At 38.6% G+C, this 15,370-nt stretch overlaps 1 protein-coding gene across 4 annotated transcripts in view; it reads left to right on the top strand.

Moving 5' to 3' along the window:
• vezf1b (vascular endothelial zinc finger 1b) overlaps window positions 1-9,036 on the top strand; it is a 38,547-nt gene extending 29,511 nt beyond the window's left edge. Inside the window, exons 5-7 of one of the 4 annotated variants that reach the window (XM_026191968.2) lie at window positions 2,636-2,677; window positions 3,281-3,346; window positions 3,537-9,036. In XM_026191968.2, the coding sequence (XP_026047753.1) occupies window positions 2,636-2,677; window positions 3,281-3,346; window positions 3,537-3,904 (476 nt within the window). In that variant the 3' untranslated portion in view covers window positions 3,905-9,036. The remainder of the gene's footprint in view (window positions 1-2,635; window positions 2,678-3,280; window positions 3,347-3,536) is intronic. The other 3 variants (XM_026191969.2, XM_026191970.2, XM_026191971.2) reach the window with 3 other exon arrangements.
• Window positions 9,037-15,370: the final 6,334 nt, after the last annotated feature.

The following is a 15,370-nucleotide window of genomic DNA, read 5'->3' on the forward strand; positions in this document are numbered from 1 at the left end:
CACCGTGCATTACCATCTAAAAACGTATTTGATTGGAAATGGCTTCTCTCATTCTTCAACAATGATGCCAGAATAGACTGCCAGTCCTTTTGGCATCATTGCTTAAGCATACTTCAATTGAAAAACAGACACAGTTATGGATTGACCTCCCCAGAGCCTGGACCTCAACTTTAATTTGACTGTGGTATCATCTTGACAGAGAAAAGAACAAAAGGCAGCCAACGGCCAACAATATTCCTGAAGACTACTTAAAGAAATTTAAAGAAAGCTTGCCTAAGAGAGTTCAGGCTGTGTTAAACTGTAAAGGTAGCAATATTGACTTGTATATTGACTTTCAAGCCTGTTAAAATTGTAAAAACTCAATTTTCCCCTTATATACTGTATTTCCATTTATTTTCTTGCATTTAAAAAATGACTACACCCATTTCCAGTTTTCCTGGAAAGTCATAAAGAAATGAAAGCTGGCTCAAGACATTTGCACTGTACTGTATACTTGAAATAGTCTTTAATGATTTTTTTTGTTTTCTTGTGAGATAATGGACTCCACAGAACTGTACAATATCATGTTTTAATTATATTTTCTTACTGTGGTTGTGCAGGTTTAAGTGCTGGTGGAATTTGAGATCACCTTTTTTTTTTTTTTTTTTGTTTGTTTACATGTTTCTTATAAGTAATCCCTAACTACTAAACTGCACACATCACATGAAAGGGCAAATGTTAGAAGTTGGACAGTTTAGGTGATGTCTACAAAGCGTGTGGATTATAAAGGAAAGCTTTCAGAGGAAAACCTGGTCTTATTAGGGGAAATAGCATATCTCTAACCTTAGATGGTAGGTTTCATTTCTAGATATTTATAGTATTTATTAAAGCTTCCAAAATGTGACCACCCAGATTTCCAAAATCCTATCCCAAAGACTGTCTGCTCGTAGACCAACGAAGTGTCTCAAAGAAACCTGCTTCCAGGAGAAAAAAATGTTGGTGTAAATGTATCAACACCAATTGAGAAATGTTACATAATAGGAAAGTTTTTAGGATAAAAATTTGACCTTGTATTTTCACATTTTTACTTTTAAGATGTTTTCACTTGTGTTTTAAATTTACAGTTACCTAAAAGTAAAAAGAAAAAAAAAATTTTTTGTGGTAAACATGTTGCAAAACCTGCTGAACGAGCAGTTTATTACAAAGCAGAGGACCAAGATGTCTCATTCTCAGCTGTCCTGTGTCCACCACATGGATTTGTAACCACAAAGCACCTGTGATTCATGAGCAAATCACTGCAGACACAAAATCCCTCATTCTTTCAACCAGCAAAAATGAAGTTGAAAGAGAATTTTGTATATCTGCAACTGCTAACGAGTTATCCAGCATAAATGCAGTGACCAGTATGCTTCTGTGACATTAGTATTTGCTCAGATATTTGACAAGCGTTCAGTCCACATGCCAGCAGTGTCTTCTCACTTAGTTTCTACCAGCATTGTCAGTTAAAGAGGACTGTTAGTTAGTTCAATTTTATTTATATAGGGCCAAATCAGCCTCAAGCGCTTTATATTGTAAGGTAAAGACGCTTAATGGACCCAGCAATTAAATTACCTCTTTGAGTGAACATTTGTCAACAGTGGGAAGGAAAGGGCAGAAACCAGTTGGGTGTGATGGGAGGAAAACAACATAAAGACACACTGTGGAAGAGAGACAGATATTATTGATAACTACTGATTTAATGCAGAATGCTGAGTGAAAAAGGTGAGTGAAGAAGAAATGGTACTGGTCTCCAGCACCATTGGCTTATTGCAGCATAACTAAGGGAGGATTTAGGGTCTCCTGATCTAGACCTAATTATATGCTTTAGCAAAAAGGAAAGTTTTAAGCCAAATCTTAAAAGTAGAGACTGTGTCTGTCTCCCAAATCCAAATTAAACTGGTTCCACAGAAGAGGAGCCTGAAAGGTGAAGGCTCTGACTTCCATTGTACTTTTAAATACTTACTGATCCATTTAGAAAATCTTTCTTTACGTCTACTTTCTATGGACAGAATAAAGGTGTACAAGCATGCACCATGTGTGTATTGTAGTAACAAAATTCAGTGTAGGTTTGAAGTAACTGGGTCAAATGAGAGACAAGCCATGATTTAAATGTCAACCTACACATTTTTCAATATTTTTGTTCTGTAACTGTAAATTTAAAACACAAGTGTGGGGAAAAAAATACAAGTAAATATGAATGTTTTGTACACGTTTCCAAATTTTATTCTAGAAGCACTGACATTCTTGCAACATATTTAACTTGATACCATGAGTCATACTGTCAGAATCCTCGAAGCACAGGCCAAGATGGAGGAATGTTACCCTCTTTAGCCCTAGCTAATCAATCACCCAAAGACCCAGACATTTATAATTTATTTGAAAATCATATATTTGGCCTTGCTTACCCTAATAGAAAAAAAAACGCACACACAAAGTTTAATTTGAGAGACTAACATTTTGGTTTTATTTTATACTAGAAAGGCTAAAACCCTGGTCGAGGTGTTGTACCCCATTCCCACCTACACACAACTTGACTAATTGATCAAGTTGATTCCAAGAATAATGGCAGTGCTCCCCTTGTTTATGTAACCCAATATGTGTCTGTATTTCTGAATAGGCATAAGTGACTGGCAGTGGAACCACTCAGGGCCACGAAAAGGTAATCCCGTAGCAGAAATAGCAGAAATCCCTAATTATTTAAGCATAACCTCTGCAAAACATTAGTGGCCAGTTTTAATTCATGTTGTACCATGTCACCTAAGTACAAAGAGATTTTTTTTTTTTCTTGAAGCACTGGTACAGTTGAGGCTATTCTCATGTGTAGATAATAGATATTTTGCTAATGTAAGGTTAAATTTCATGAAGCAGGATCAGTAGATCAATTAAATTAACCACAAAAAGGACCATAGCACTCGGGGTAGATGTGCACTCCTTTACATTTCATCACAGGCCATCTGCTATTACCGAGCTGTCATTTCTGTCTGGACTTCGAAATTTAGATTTTCTTTTTGAGAACGGATCACAAATGACCCAGCAATGTGCCAATTATCTGTGGGCAAGAGTGAAACTAGTCAGTGATCCTAAGCTTACCTAGGCCTGCTAATTACTGGTCTAAGACCTACACTGCAGTGTGTGTCCAACCTTAGGAATATGCAGAACTTAAGATGTCCTTAATATGTTTCTGTTTAAATTTTTTAATTATAACATTAACAATAATTAACTGGTTAGTCTATTGATCCTGCTTTTTGAATTTACCCCTCAGGTGAGTTGACGGTAGGAGAGATTTTAAATAACTCCTTCCAAGTCCTAATTGACAACTCTCATAAAGGTAGGTTTCTTCAAATATATTACCACAGTTGACACTATGTGATAATGATGTATTGATATTTTCAGTCACCCACAGCCGAGGAGCTGAGAGGGCTGTTGTCTCCTTGTTTTGAAAGGGTAATATGTATCTATAAGGCTGACCAGCCCTAAATGTGTTTTTTGTTTGTTTGTTTTTTTCTTTTCTAATACAGATGCCAACAACTTACACAACAGCTCTGCGGCTACGACACCTGTCACCAACTCTGCAGCCAACACCTCTGCTGTGAACCGCAGTGTCAATTCCAGCAATGCTGTTACCATCACAGCTCAGATTAATACTGCCACCAGCACCGTTAACATTACATCGCCAGTTAACCTGCAGCACCCTGTCACCATCACTGGCCCTGTGAACCTGACCTCTGTTGGAATCCCTACAACAGCACACATGAATATTGCCCACCCGGTAGCTATCACCACTCCTATGCCCATGAATATAACTGGGCCACTCAATATTGCTATGAGGCCCATGGAGTCTATGCCTTTTCTTTCCCAGGTTCTGCCATCCTCCCCTCCTTGGTAGATCTTTTGTTCCTCATGTAACAGTTAGTGATGTTTTAACTGCCTAATAACGGACAAAGCCATTAGATATTAGTAAAATCTCCCTCTAAATGAGTTGATAGTGTACTGGGCATAAAAAGGTGAACTAATGTGTCACGTAGATGGTAACCAATGATTGTTACTTACAGAGGTCAGCATTATTACAACATTATGTGGTAATTATGAATTTTATTTTTAGTTAATACAGAAAATACATATTTTTGTAACTTAGCAATGGTCAGAAATTAATTAATCAGAGTACTAGCATGTACATAAATTGTTCTTTTATAGAATATATATGCATTTTGTTTTATGCATTTTACCTTAGGACATTAGTAGAAATGTTTTAATAGGGGAAGACTTTGTTGATTGTGAGTTGTTTGTTTTGTTTTTTTGTTTGTTTGGGTTTTTTTGCCTAATTCAGTGAACCTGAAAAACCACAGTCCTACATCATATTGATGCAAAATCTGTAAATCCAATAATATGTCCAATAATATTGATAAATAGTTGTCAAACCTATTAGTTGGATCCCTGAAGGCAGAGCCAGTCTTACATGTCCATGTTTTAAAGAGCTGTCATTGCTTGCTTTCAACGTCACGAATGAGCTCTCATGCTCAGGTAATTCCAATTTGTTACATCGTCATCATTTAACCAGATAACATGTGATTTCATAGTTTGGGAGAAGTGGAAATAGGTTTAAGCCAAAGAATTTTATAAATGTAATTTTGCCCATGAATGATATTTTCAAAAAGAAGTGGGGGAATCTTTTAACCAGTATGGAGATTTTTTTTTTTCATCTGAAAACCAGAGAGAATAAATTGTTGCCTTTAAAGAGACTAACACAGTAGATGCTAACGTGTCCTGGTCATCACACGATTACGCTCAAATGTTTCCAGGACCCAGTATATTGCTCAAATATGAATTCTACTTTTTGTACCATTTTAATGTTTGATAATGCTAATATTGATGTATTAGTCAATTGTATTACTCACAGTTGATCATGTGAACAGTTTTAATTACACCTATAGACTCAAACCAAAAAGTAGGTTCTTTCACTTAAACATGGTTTTAAATTATTGGGCAGTTATTACACTTCCAGCTGTTCTATGTTAAACTACTTTGTATTTGCATTTTACCCTTTTACAAATATGTATAATTTTACTGTAATGGTTGACATTGAGCAAACTCAGTGCAGGAGTCTTTACCGTAAACGCAATATACTGTAGGGAGGCAAACCATTTAAGATCGTTATTGTCAAGTTATTTGACAAGACACTGTTGATCTTATCAGAGTGAGAAGTAAAAATTATATTGTGCAACTGGACATCTTAAAATATGGATAATGTGTGATGCTATACTGATATTTAGGAAATGTCTTAATATTTGTGTTGCTTCTTCTTTTCTTTTTTTTTGTCCTTTTTAGCTGATTTTTATTTTAGTGGACTTCTCAGTATTTTATATTTGATATGTTTTAAAGTTAAAACAAGATATGTTTATTTGGAGTATGTTTTGATAAATTTTGCGCCCCTCCCCAGTAGAATTTCTACAGTTAAAGTTGCTGGAAGCACAATCATTCCTTACTGCTGGAGACAAGTTTATGTGGAACTAAGTTTGGAGGGGTTGTATTATTTTGTATTTGAACGTGACAGGTGAAAGTATTGCTTCCTGAAAAATGTCACTTAGGCTTTGCCTGTTAAAATCCTGGTATTATCAAAAGTCAAACATTAAATTTAGCTTTTTTTTAAGACTTTTTAAACGTGAAAGCCAAAAGAGAAGACATTAAATTTAAGTGGCGCAGTCCCAAAGTTTCTGTGGTGTGTTCAGTTGGTTAGATTTTTAATTTAGCAGATAGTGGATCCCATCACTGTCCATCATTTGTGTCAACATGTCAGACATTTTACACTGACCTTTTTTCTTTTTCTTTCCTTTCAAACCAATAATGTAAAACACTATTTTATTGCCTTTACCCATGGTAGATAAAGCCTTTCTATTAACTACATGTTATTGGTGCAAAAACTTCATCAACACTGATGTGGCCGTCCAGCCTGGAGAGAAAGGAGAATAAGGAGTCTTATACATAAGCCTGGTGTCACTTTATTTTTATTATGAGAAAAATCCCACTAAAAAGGAAAACATGTTTTACTTGCTGCAGTTTTTATACAGCTGCAAATGTCCAAAAACATTTGGACGCACTCACAATTTTTTAAATTTTGCCCTTTGTACACCATCTCACTGGATTTTAAGACAAATAATTAGGATGTGATTAAAATGCAGACTTTCAATTTTAATTTAAGAGGTTTTACATACATTCTGTATTAACTATTATGAATTACAGCAGCTTTTTTTACAGGCCCCAATTAGACAGCTGACAAACAGTTTCATGGCAAAGTGACACCTCTTCTTTGATTATTTTTAGCTGGTAAATTATCTGGACATCATTACAAATGTTGAATTTGCATGTGGTAGTTATTAACCTCAATATGAGTGGGAATCAAACCATTGGTTACACTCAAGAAAAAGAAGACCAGGTTAGAAAACATTTTGGTTTTGTCTTGGACAAATAAAACCAATGTTATCATTTACCAGAATAGTAGGAAGAGATCCGAAGCATACTACATAATTTGTCAAACAAAGCCTTGGCACGGGCATGTACGGCTTCCACAAATGTTTATTGATGACGTGGCTTCTGATAGGATTAGTAGGATGAATTCTGAAGTGTACAACTATACTTTCTGTTTCTATTAATGGCAAATAGATAAGGTTGCAAGGTAGACTGCAAAACCAGCCCAAGAGAAAAAGAAGTGAGATATGTTCATTGGCCAAACCAGTCACCTGGTGTCAATTCATATTTTCAGTTAGTAAAGACAAAACTGGAGACCTAGGCAGATGTCCACATCTTGGTGATGTCCATGGGTTGAAGACTTCCAGCAGTCATTGACTGCAAACGATAATCATTTTTATTACCGTTGCTAAACATTAGTAAACAGATAAAGCAATACTTTTGCTAAACTATTGACTTAAGGCAGAAAATGTCCATCTTAATCACATCTTGGTTATTTTTTTTAATTTAATTATATTGGTTTTTAATTTTTTGGTTTCAAAATTAAAATTGCCAGTGTGGTGCTTTAAGCGCAACATAATAAAAATGTTATTCAAATGCTTGTGGATTTAACTATACCTTATCCCTCCAATACGGAATACTGAGTGTTGTCTGTCATCTAAGATTACCAAAATAGGAAAATGGTCATAGTACAAAGTTATCTACATGTTGTCCACTCCAAATGGTGCCACTAATTAGAGCTTGAACATGAAACCATTAATTACTTCTAGAATAATCCCCAGTGCAATAGTATAGTAGGACATTAGGTCTTGCTTGTATTTCCATTAGCCGTGGCACAGTGTTAGTAATATCAAACTATAGCAGCACAGATCAAACCTGTCAGCAGAGAAATGTTCTCGATGTTTGTAATTTGTTTAGGAAAGTTATCTGTTGCTAGAAAGAGAGAAATAAACTACAGCCTTATTCTGTGTAAAAGAGTTTTCTCTGTAGGTTTCATATGCTTCCTTATTTTATTTATTTTATTGTTGTTGTTATTGTTTTCTTGTCACTCTAGCAACCTAGATAATTGGGATAATTAATAAAGAACATTTGCCTAGGTGTAAACAAAAGATCAAGATGCTAAAGGATGGGTGTTGTGTTACTGATGTTATTACTTAGTGGTTTTGACAATTTGCAACCATGTGCATGCAGCATCCACTAAGTTGCCCTTAGAAGTTACAGGCTCATGACTCTAAATGTTTACATACCTTTTCCTGCTGTTTCAGCCATTTAATTTTCATTTGTGCCCCCTTCAGTTGAGACTTGTGAGCTTGCACATATTCTGCTGCTCTCTTGGGCAGGAATAGGTTTACAGAGCACATTACATCTGGAGATGTCTGCTTGATTGTTTGAAAGGGTGAACATGTTTCCTGGCTGTGAGTGTCTTGAGCAACATGAATATACAGTTTTTTGATACTTGGATTTTGTAGTTTTTTACCCTTTTACAGTGTAGGAACTCCGTAGCACCTGCAGTAAATGGTAAGATATAGGGACTACAGGACAATGGTACATAGAGGGGCATTCCAGTTTGGTGTAACTGGACAATGACTGTCAGTCCCACTTCACCTGGCTCATCTGTATGTTGTCAACTCAGTTGTTTAGCTCATTAATTTCATTTTATGTATGCTAACAGTCCACAAGGGAAGGTGCTTTTAATTTTAAATGGCATTATTTGTTGAAAATATATTTCCTGGTTCTTTTGTTTGTTTGTTTGTTTGTTTTTATGTTGCCTGTGGATGATGAGTTGATTAGAAGGTAATTAGAAGGGTGAAGACTTTTTATAAAAACACTAAAAAAAACAAAAACATACAGGATGAAAGCTTAGTATGTGGTGTCATTTGTCCTTCTTTAGTGGCTGGTTAACAAGTGTGCCTAAAATACTTTACAAGACTTTTCTCACACATTGATACTTCCTCTTCTAGTTAAGCTGTGCAAGAGAATAGCCTTGTGAAGGAATCCTTCATTAGTTCAAATGGCCTAGGGTCCTGCATGGCCAGTTTTTGGCTTTGTTCTTTAAAGCTAACAATAATGAACTTAATGTTTTCTACTTAAGGACTAATCTTGAAACGCAAAGTGATTGATCTTTAAAAGCGCATGCTCCTGTTAACGTATCATTGACATTTCTCTGTGTGGTTTCACTTTGTAATCCAGCCTAATATGAAAAACAATTTGTTTGGCCAAATAATTATTTGAGTTTTGTTTTGTTTTTTGGTGAAGTTTGTAATTTGGCAGATGTGAAGGCAAATGAATGTATATCTTTGTATAAACCATTTAGTTCAGAAGACATGCTAGTTATGACACACAAGGAAAAAAAACTTTTATAAATCCTTTTTGTATTAGAACATTAACAGTGGTAATTTTTGTATATATGAAGATTAGGCTTTCTGATTAGCAGAAAGGTAAAACATTCCTACATTTTTTTAAATGTATGTCCATTGAGAATAATTATGTAAACATATTTCCAATGTTTTATGTGCCTTTTATTTTAATTTGTTTAAATAAAAGAAAAGAATCAAACTTGTTTGTGGACCGTCTGATACAGAGGAATTTCAGTGCTCATTCAAGATAAATTTCTGGAGTGATGCAGATCATCTAGATGCGAGAAGTTGTAGTGACTAATAATTTTTGTTGCTTTTACTAGATTTAGTTGAGATTTCTGAAAGGTTATCTTTGTCGCCCACAACACAAATAAATAGCAGAAAATGAGTAGATGGAGTCGCTGATCTTTTGCAGTGGAGTGGCTGCTTTGAACTCCCGCTAATCCTAACCCACCAGACAGGTGTCTGCACTCATCATAATTTTGTCAACATGAAACTGTTCAGTAAATCTTGGCATCGTTATTATTCTTCACACAAACCTTTCTGTGATGTGAGGATTGCCAGCCTAACTACAGCTCACACTTTATGTTATCTGCACTCAGACTGGATGTTAGTCCGCGCATGCTACACTGTCACTTTGACAGTCCAGCCGGATGAACCTGTGACACAGCTGCATTCTGAGCATATTTCAGATCAACACTTCCTGTTTCATGTTTAACACATCAGACTCTGCAGCTGTCAATGTCAACATCCAGAGCCTTCAGGAACTCATGGCAAACCTTATTCACCCCAGGGCCTCTGCCACCAAGAAGTTGTTCAATTGCCTCATTGGCCTCACCCCCCTGTGATGGACGAGTCATCCCCCTCTGCTTCCTCTATAGAAGATAAGGAGGTCCTCCAAGTATTCCTTTCAACACCTGACAATATTCTCAGTTAAGGTCAGCAGCGCCCCACTGTACACAGATCAGGCTTTCCTCTCCTGAGTTGCCTGACGGCTTGCCTCATACTCTTTGAGGAATGAGGCTACGCATTATTATAATGGTGATTTTTCTTTTACAAACAACTCATGAGAATTTCAAGCTGTTTTTAACACCGACACTGGTCTCTCAATCTCCCGTTGGGTAGTTGTGAGTTTCTCCATGATGTTATTTACCTTCAGTTCCGTGGTCTTTTCAGTCTTTTGCTCACAGAGCAGATTCTGAGACCTCACGACCGCAGCCAACTGATCCGCGATGTAATCCAGCTTCCGCCCAGAGGTGTTGTTCCAAGTGGATTCTTCCCTGATGTAATTCAATATACGCTCAGAGGTGTTATTCTGAGCCTTGACTGCAGCCGTTAGCTCCTCCAAGCTCTTAACCATGCTGCATTCAGTGAGCCCATTCTGAGAAGCCGCACCTCGTCCCATCATTTCAATCCCAGCGGGCAGCCTTGGGGGGGGGGGGTTTGAACAGCCGGTTCCGCTTTCTTAATTCTCCGATAAGCCAGGGCCAAGCCAGCTCCGATCAGCAAGAACCCTGTTATCATGGTTCCGAATAGGTAGATATCTTCAGCGTCCTCGATCGACAGTCCCGCCAGGCACACGATCCTCCATGTCTGTCACCCGTCCATCGTGTATCCGGCAGGGAAAGTCCCTCCAGGGCACTCGGGCTCTCCCGAGCCCAAACTTCTCATTGACAAAAGGGTGTCAATAGCATTCAGAGACCAGTTGATCAAATTGTATTCACTATAGCTACTGTACATTATCTCTTACACTTTAAAGTATTATTAGAATAAATTATTATTATTATTATTATTATCATGATTAATATTATTCTTATTCTTATTATTAGCTGTATAAAGTGATACATTAAGACTGCAGCTTTGACATTTCTGATGTGTACCTGGAGTAGGTGCTGATCCAAACTTTACTGTGTCGTGCTCCTGGCTGCCTCTAGATGGTGCATCTGTGAAGGAACTGCTGGCGATTGAGAAGGAGGGCTTTTCATCGGTGCTCACACACTCCTCCTGGGGCTCTGTCTGGCTCCTGTGGTTCTGTTGGCCACTGTGGGGCCATATCGTGGGGGCAGTGGGGCAGTTCTGTTGGGCACATGCATTTACAGTGCTCTCGGGTCCCTTCTTAACCGTTTCTATCCATTGGCTCTGGGAGGCTGAACCAATTCCAGAGGCCCATTAGGTTTCCTACAGTTCTGACATGGTGTCACGGTGCATTTGCAAAGAACTAGCCCTGATGAGTCCGCGTCCAGAGTTGGGACCAGGAAGCAGAGTTGCAGTCTTACACGCCTCTCTGCAGCTTCTCTCCTCCTGCTACCCCCCAAAAACCCATCTCCATAGAGACTGTGTCAGCTTCCAAAAAGACAAAAAACAAACTAAAAACCAGCAACAAACAACTTAAACATAAACAATTACAAAGAAAGAACAATACAGTATCCACATCTGAACCAAAGAGTAAAACAGTGAAATGTGGATTATTAAATATTAGGTCTCTCTCCTCCAAGTCTCTGTTAGTACATGACTTAATAATTGATCAACAAGTCGATTTACTCTGCCTTACAGAAACCTGGTTGCAGCAGGATGATTATGTTAGTTAGAATGAGTCGGGGGTGTTGATTCATTTAAACTACCAGAAATCTTGAAGCACAGGCCGAGGGGGCGGTGTGGCAGCAAATTTTCACACCAGCCTATTAATTAATGAAAGACCAAGACAGACTTTTAATTCATTTGAAAGCCTGATGCTTAACATTGTCCACCCCAGCTGTGAAACTCAGAAATCAGTCTTACTTGTTATCATCTATCGTCCACCTGGGCCTTACACAGAGTTTCTGTCTGATTTCTCAGACTTTTTATCTGATTTAGTTCTGAGCTCAGATAAAATAATTATTGTGGGTGATTTTAACATCCATGTAGATGCTAAAAATGACAGCCTCAACATGGCATTTAATCTGTTATTAGACTCAATTGGCTTCTCTCAAAATGTAAAAGAACCCACCCACCACTTTAATCACACTCTAGATCTTGTTTTAACATATGGAATAGAAACTGAACATTTAACAGTGTTTCCTGAAAACCCTCTCCTGTCTGATCATTTCCTGTTAACATTTACATTTACCATAATTGATTACACAGCGGTGGAGAGTAGACTTTATCACAGTAGATGTCTTTCTGAAAGCGCTGTAACTAAGTTTAAGAATATAATCCACCCACTGTTATCATCTCCAATGCCCTGTACCAACACAGAGCAGAGCAGCTATCTGAACACTACCCCAACAGAGGTCGATTATCTTGTTAATAATTTCACCTCCTCACTACGTATGACTCTGGATACTGTAGCTCCTGTGAAAACTAAGGCCTCAAATCAGAAGTACCTGACTCCGTGGTATAATTCTCAAACACGTACCCTAAAGCAGATGACTCGTAATCTGGAGAGGAAATGGCGTGTCACAAATTTAGAGGATCATCATTTTGCCTGGAGAAATAGTTTGCTGCTTTATAAGAAAGCCCTCCGCAAAGCCAGAACATCTTACTATTCATCACTGATTGAAGAAAATAAGAACAACCCCAGGTTTCTCTTCAGCTCTGTAGCCAGGCTGACAAAAAGTCAGAGCTCTTTTGAGCCAACAATCCCTTTAACGTTAACTAGTACTGACTTCATGAACTTCTTCACAAATAAAATTTTTATCATTAGAGAAAAAATTACCAATAATCATCCCACAGATGTAATATTATCTACAGCTACTCTTAGTACCATTGATGTTAAGTTAGACTCTTTTTCTCTAATTGATCTTTCTGAGTTAACTTCAATAATTACTTCCTCCAAACCATCAACGTGTCTTTTAGACCCCATTCCTACAAAACTGCTCAAAGAAGTCCTGCCATTAATTAATGCTTCGATCTTAAATATGATCAACCTATCTCTAATGATCGGCTATGTACCACAGGCCTTCAAGCTAGCTGTAGTTAAACCTTTACTCAAAAAGCATCTCTAGACCCAGCAGTCTTAGCTAATTATAGGCCAATCTCCAACCTTCCTTTCATATCAAACATCCTTGAAAGAGTAGTTGTCAAACAGCTAACAGATCATCTGCAGAGGAATGGTTTATTTGAAGAGTTTCCGTCAGGTTTCAGAGCTCATCACAGCACAGAAACAGCTTTAGTGAAGGTTACAAATGATCTTCTTATGGCCTCTGACAGTGGACTCATCTCTGTGCTTGTCCTGCTAGACTTCAGTGCAGCATTCGATACTGTCGACCATAATATCCTATTAGAGCGATTAGAACATGCTGTAGGTATTACAGGTACTGCACTGCAGTGGTTTGTATCATATCTATCTCATAGACTCCAATTTGTGCATGTAAATGGAGAGTCCTCTTCACACACTGAGGTTAATTATGGAGTTCCACAGGGTTCAGTGCTAGGACCAATTCTGTTTACATTATACATGCTTCCCTTAGGCAGCATCATTAGAAGACATAGCATACATTTTCATTGCTATGCAGAGGACACCCAACTCCATCTGTTCATGAAGCCAGATAGCACACACACCAATTAGTTAAACTGCAGGAATGTCTTAAAGACATAAAGACCTGGATGGCCGCTAACTTTCTGCTTCTTACTTCAGATCAAACTGAGGTTATTGTACTCGGCCCTGAAAATCTTAGAAATATGGTCTCTAACCAGATACTTACTCTGGATGGCATTACCTTGGCCTCCAGTAACACTGTGAGGAACCTTGGAGTCATTTTTGACCAGGATATGTCTTTCAACGCACATATTAAACAAATATGTAAGACTGCTTTCTTCCATTTGCGCAACATCTCTAAAGTTAGAAATATCCTGTCTCAGAGTGACGCTGAAAAACTAGTTCATGCATTTATTACTTCCAGGCTGGACTACTGTAATTCATTATTATCAGGATGTCCAAAAAACTCACTGAAAAGCCTTCAGTTAATCCAAAATGCTGCAGCAAGAGTCCTGACAGGGACTAGAAAGAGAGAGCATATTTCTCCTGTTTTGGCTTCCCTTCATTGGCTTCCTGTTAAATCCGGAATTAAATTCAAAATCCTGCTCCTCACATACAAGGTCTTAAATAATCAGGCCCCATCTTATCTTAATGACCTTGTAGTACCATATCACCCTATTAGAGCACTTCACTCTTGCTCTGCAGGCCTACTTGTTGTTCCTAGAGTATTTAAAAGTAGAATGGGAGGCAGAGCCTTCAGTTTTCAGGCCCCTCTTCTGTGGAACCAGCTTCCAGTTTGGATTCAGGAGACAGACACTATCTCTACTTTTAAGATTAGGCTTAAAACTTTCCTTTTTGCTAAAGCATATAGTTAGGGCTGGACCAGGTGACCCTGAATCCTCCCTTAGTTATGCTGCAATAGACATAGGCTCCCGGGGATTCCCATGATGCATTGAGTTTTTCCTTTCCAGTCTCCTTTCTCACTCACTATGTATTAACAGACCTCTCTGCATTAAATCATATCTGTTATTAACCTCTGTCTCTCTTCCACAGCATGTCTTTTATCCTGTCTTCCTTCTCTCACCCCAACCGGTCGCAGCAGATGGCCACGCCCCTCCCTGAGCCTGGTTCTGCTGAAGGTTTCTTCCTGTTAAAAGGGAGTTTTTCCTTCCCACTGTCGCCAAAGTGCTCATAGGGGGTCATATGATTGTTGGGTTTTTCTCTGTATCTATGAAGCGCCTTGAGGCGACTTTTGTTGTGATTTGGCGCTATATAAATAAAATTGAATTGAATTGAATTGAACTGATGGGCTTTCCTTGGAAAGAGAGGCCCCCTGGGAGTCACTGGGTGTACTGCAAGCTTTAGAGCAGGGGTCAGGGGAAGAAGTCCTTTCTAATGAGGCCTGAGTTTTCATGTCCTCTGATGCTCCACTTGATTGTGTATTTGCTTTCTGCTCAAAGTGCCACTCTGTTGATGAGGCCTTATGTTTGATGGATAGGTGTCGCATGATACTGCACTGGAGAGCGATGACATCCTGAATCCAGCTGAAACTGAGTGGGGTTTCTCTCCATAGCAGCCGCTATGTCGGGTCAGAGCAGAAACTGTAGAACTCTCAAGCTCTGCACCCTGAACTTCATCCTCAGGCTCTGCTGCCTCCTCCTCTCCATCGTTCTGCTCCTCTGAGGGGGTTGGGGTGGATGAAGTGTTGGAATTTGGAGTCCCAGGTCGGCTGCTTGGCCTGCTGCTGGTTCTGCGGTCCAATAGTTGTACCTGGGCCACTCGTAGACCAGGACCTGCAGCTCCGGCCCCCGGAGGAAGACCGTCAAGCTGCAGCCGGCCAGCGTTGAGCTGCAGCTCCACGGATGGAGAAGCAGAGCGCTTGGAGGAGGATTTCTCTGGCAGGTCGTTGGTCTGTTCAGACTTCTTTTCTGTACATAGACACACAAAAAAACCCAAACACTGATTTAAAAAGCCACCTCTTGACCCTGCTGTCCTACCTAGTTAGAGGCGAATCGCCAACCTTCCTTTTATCTCAAAAATTCTTGAAAAAATAATTTTTAAAAAGCTAACAGATAAT

Source organism: Astatotilapia calliptera, chromosome 14 (genome assembly GCF_964374335.1).
Source record: "Astatotilapia calliptera chromosome 14, fAstCal68.1, whole genome shotgun sequence".
Taxonomy (NCBI): domain Eukaryota; kingdom Metazoa; phylum Chordata; class Actinopteri; order Cichliformes; family Cichlidae; genus Astatotilapia; species Astatotilapia calliptera.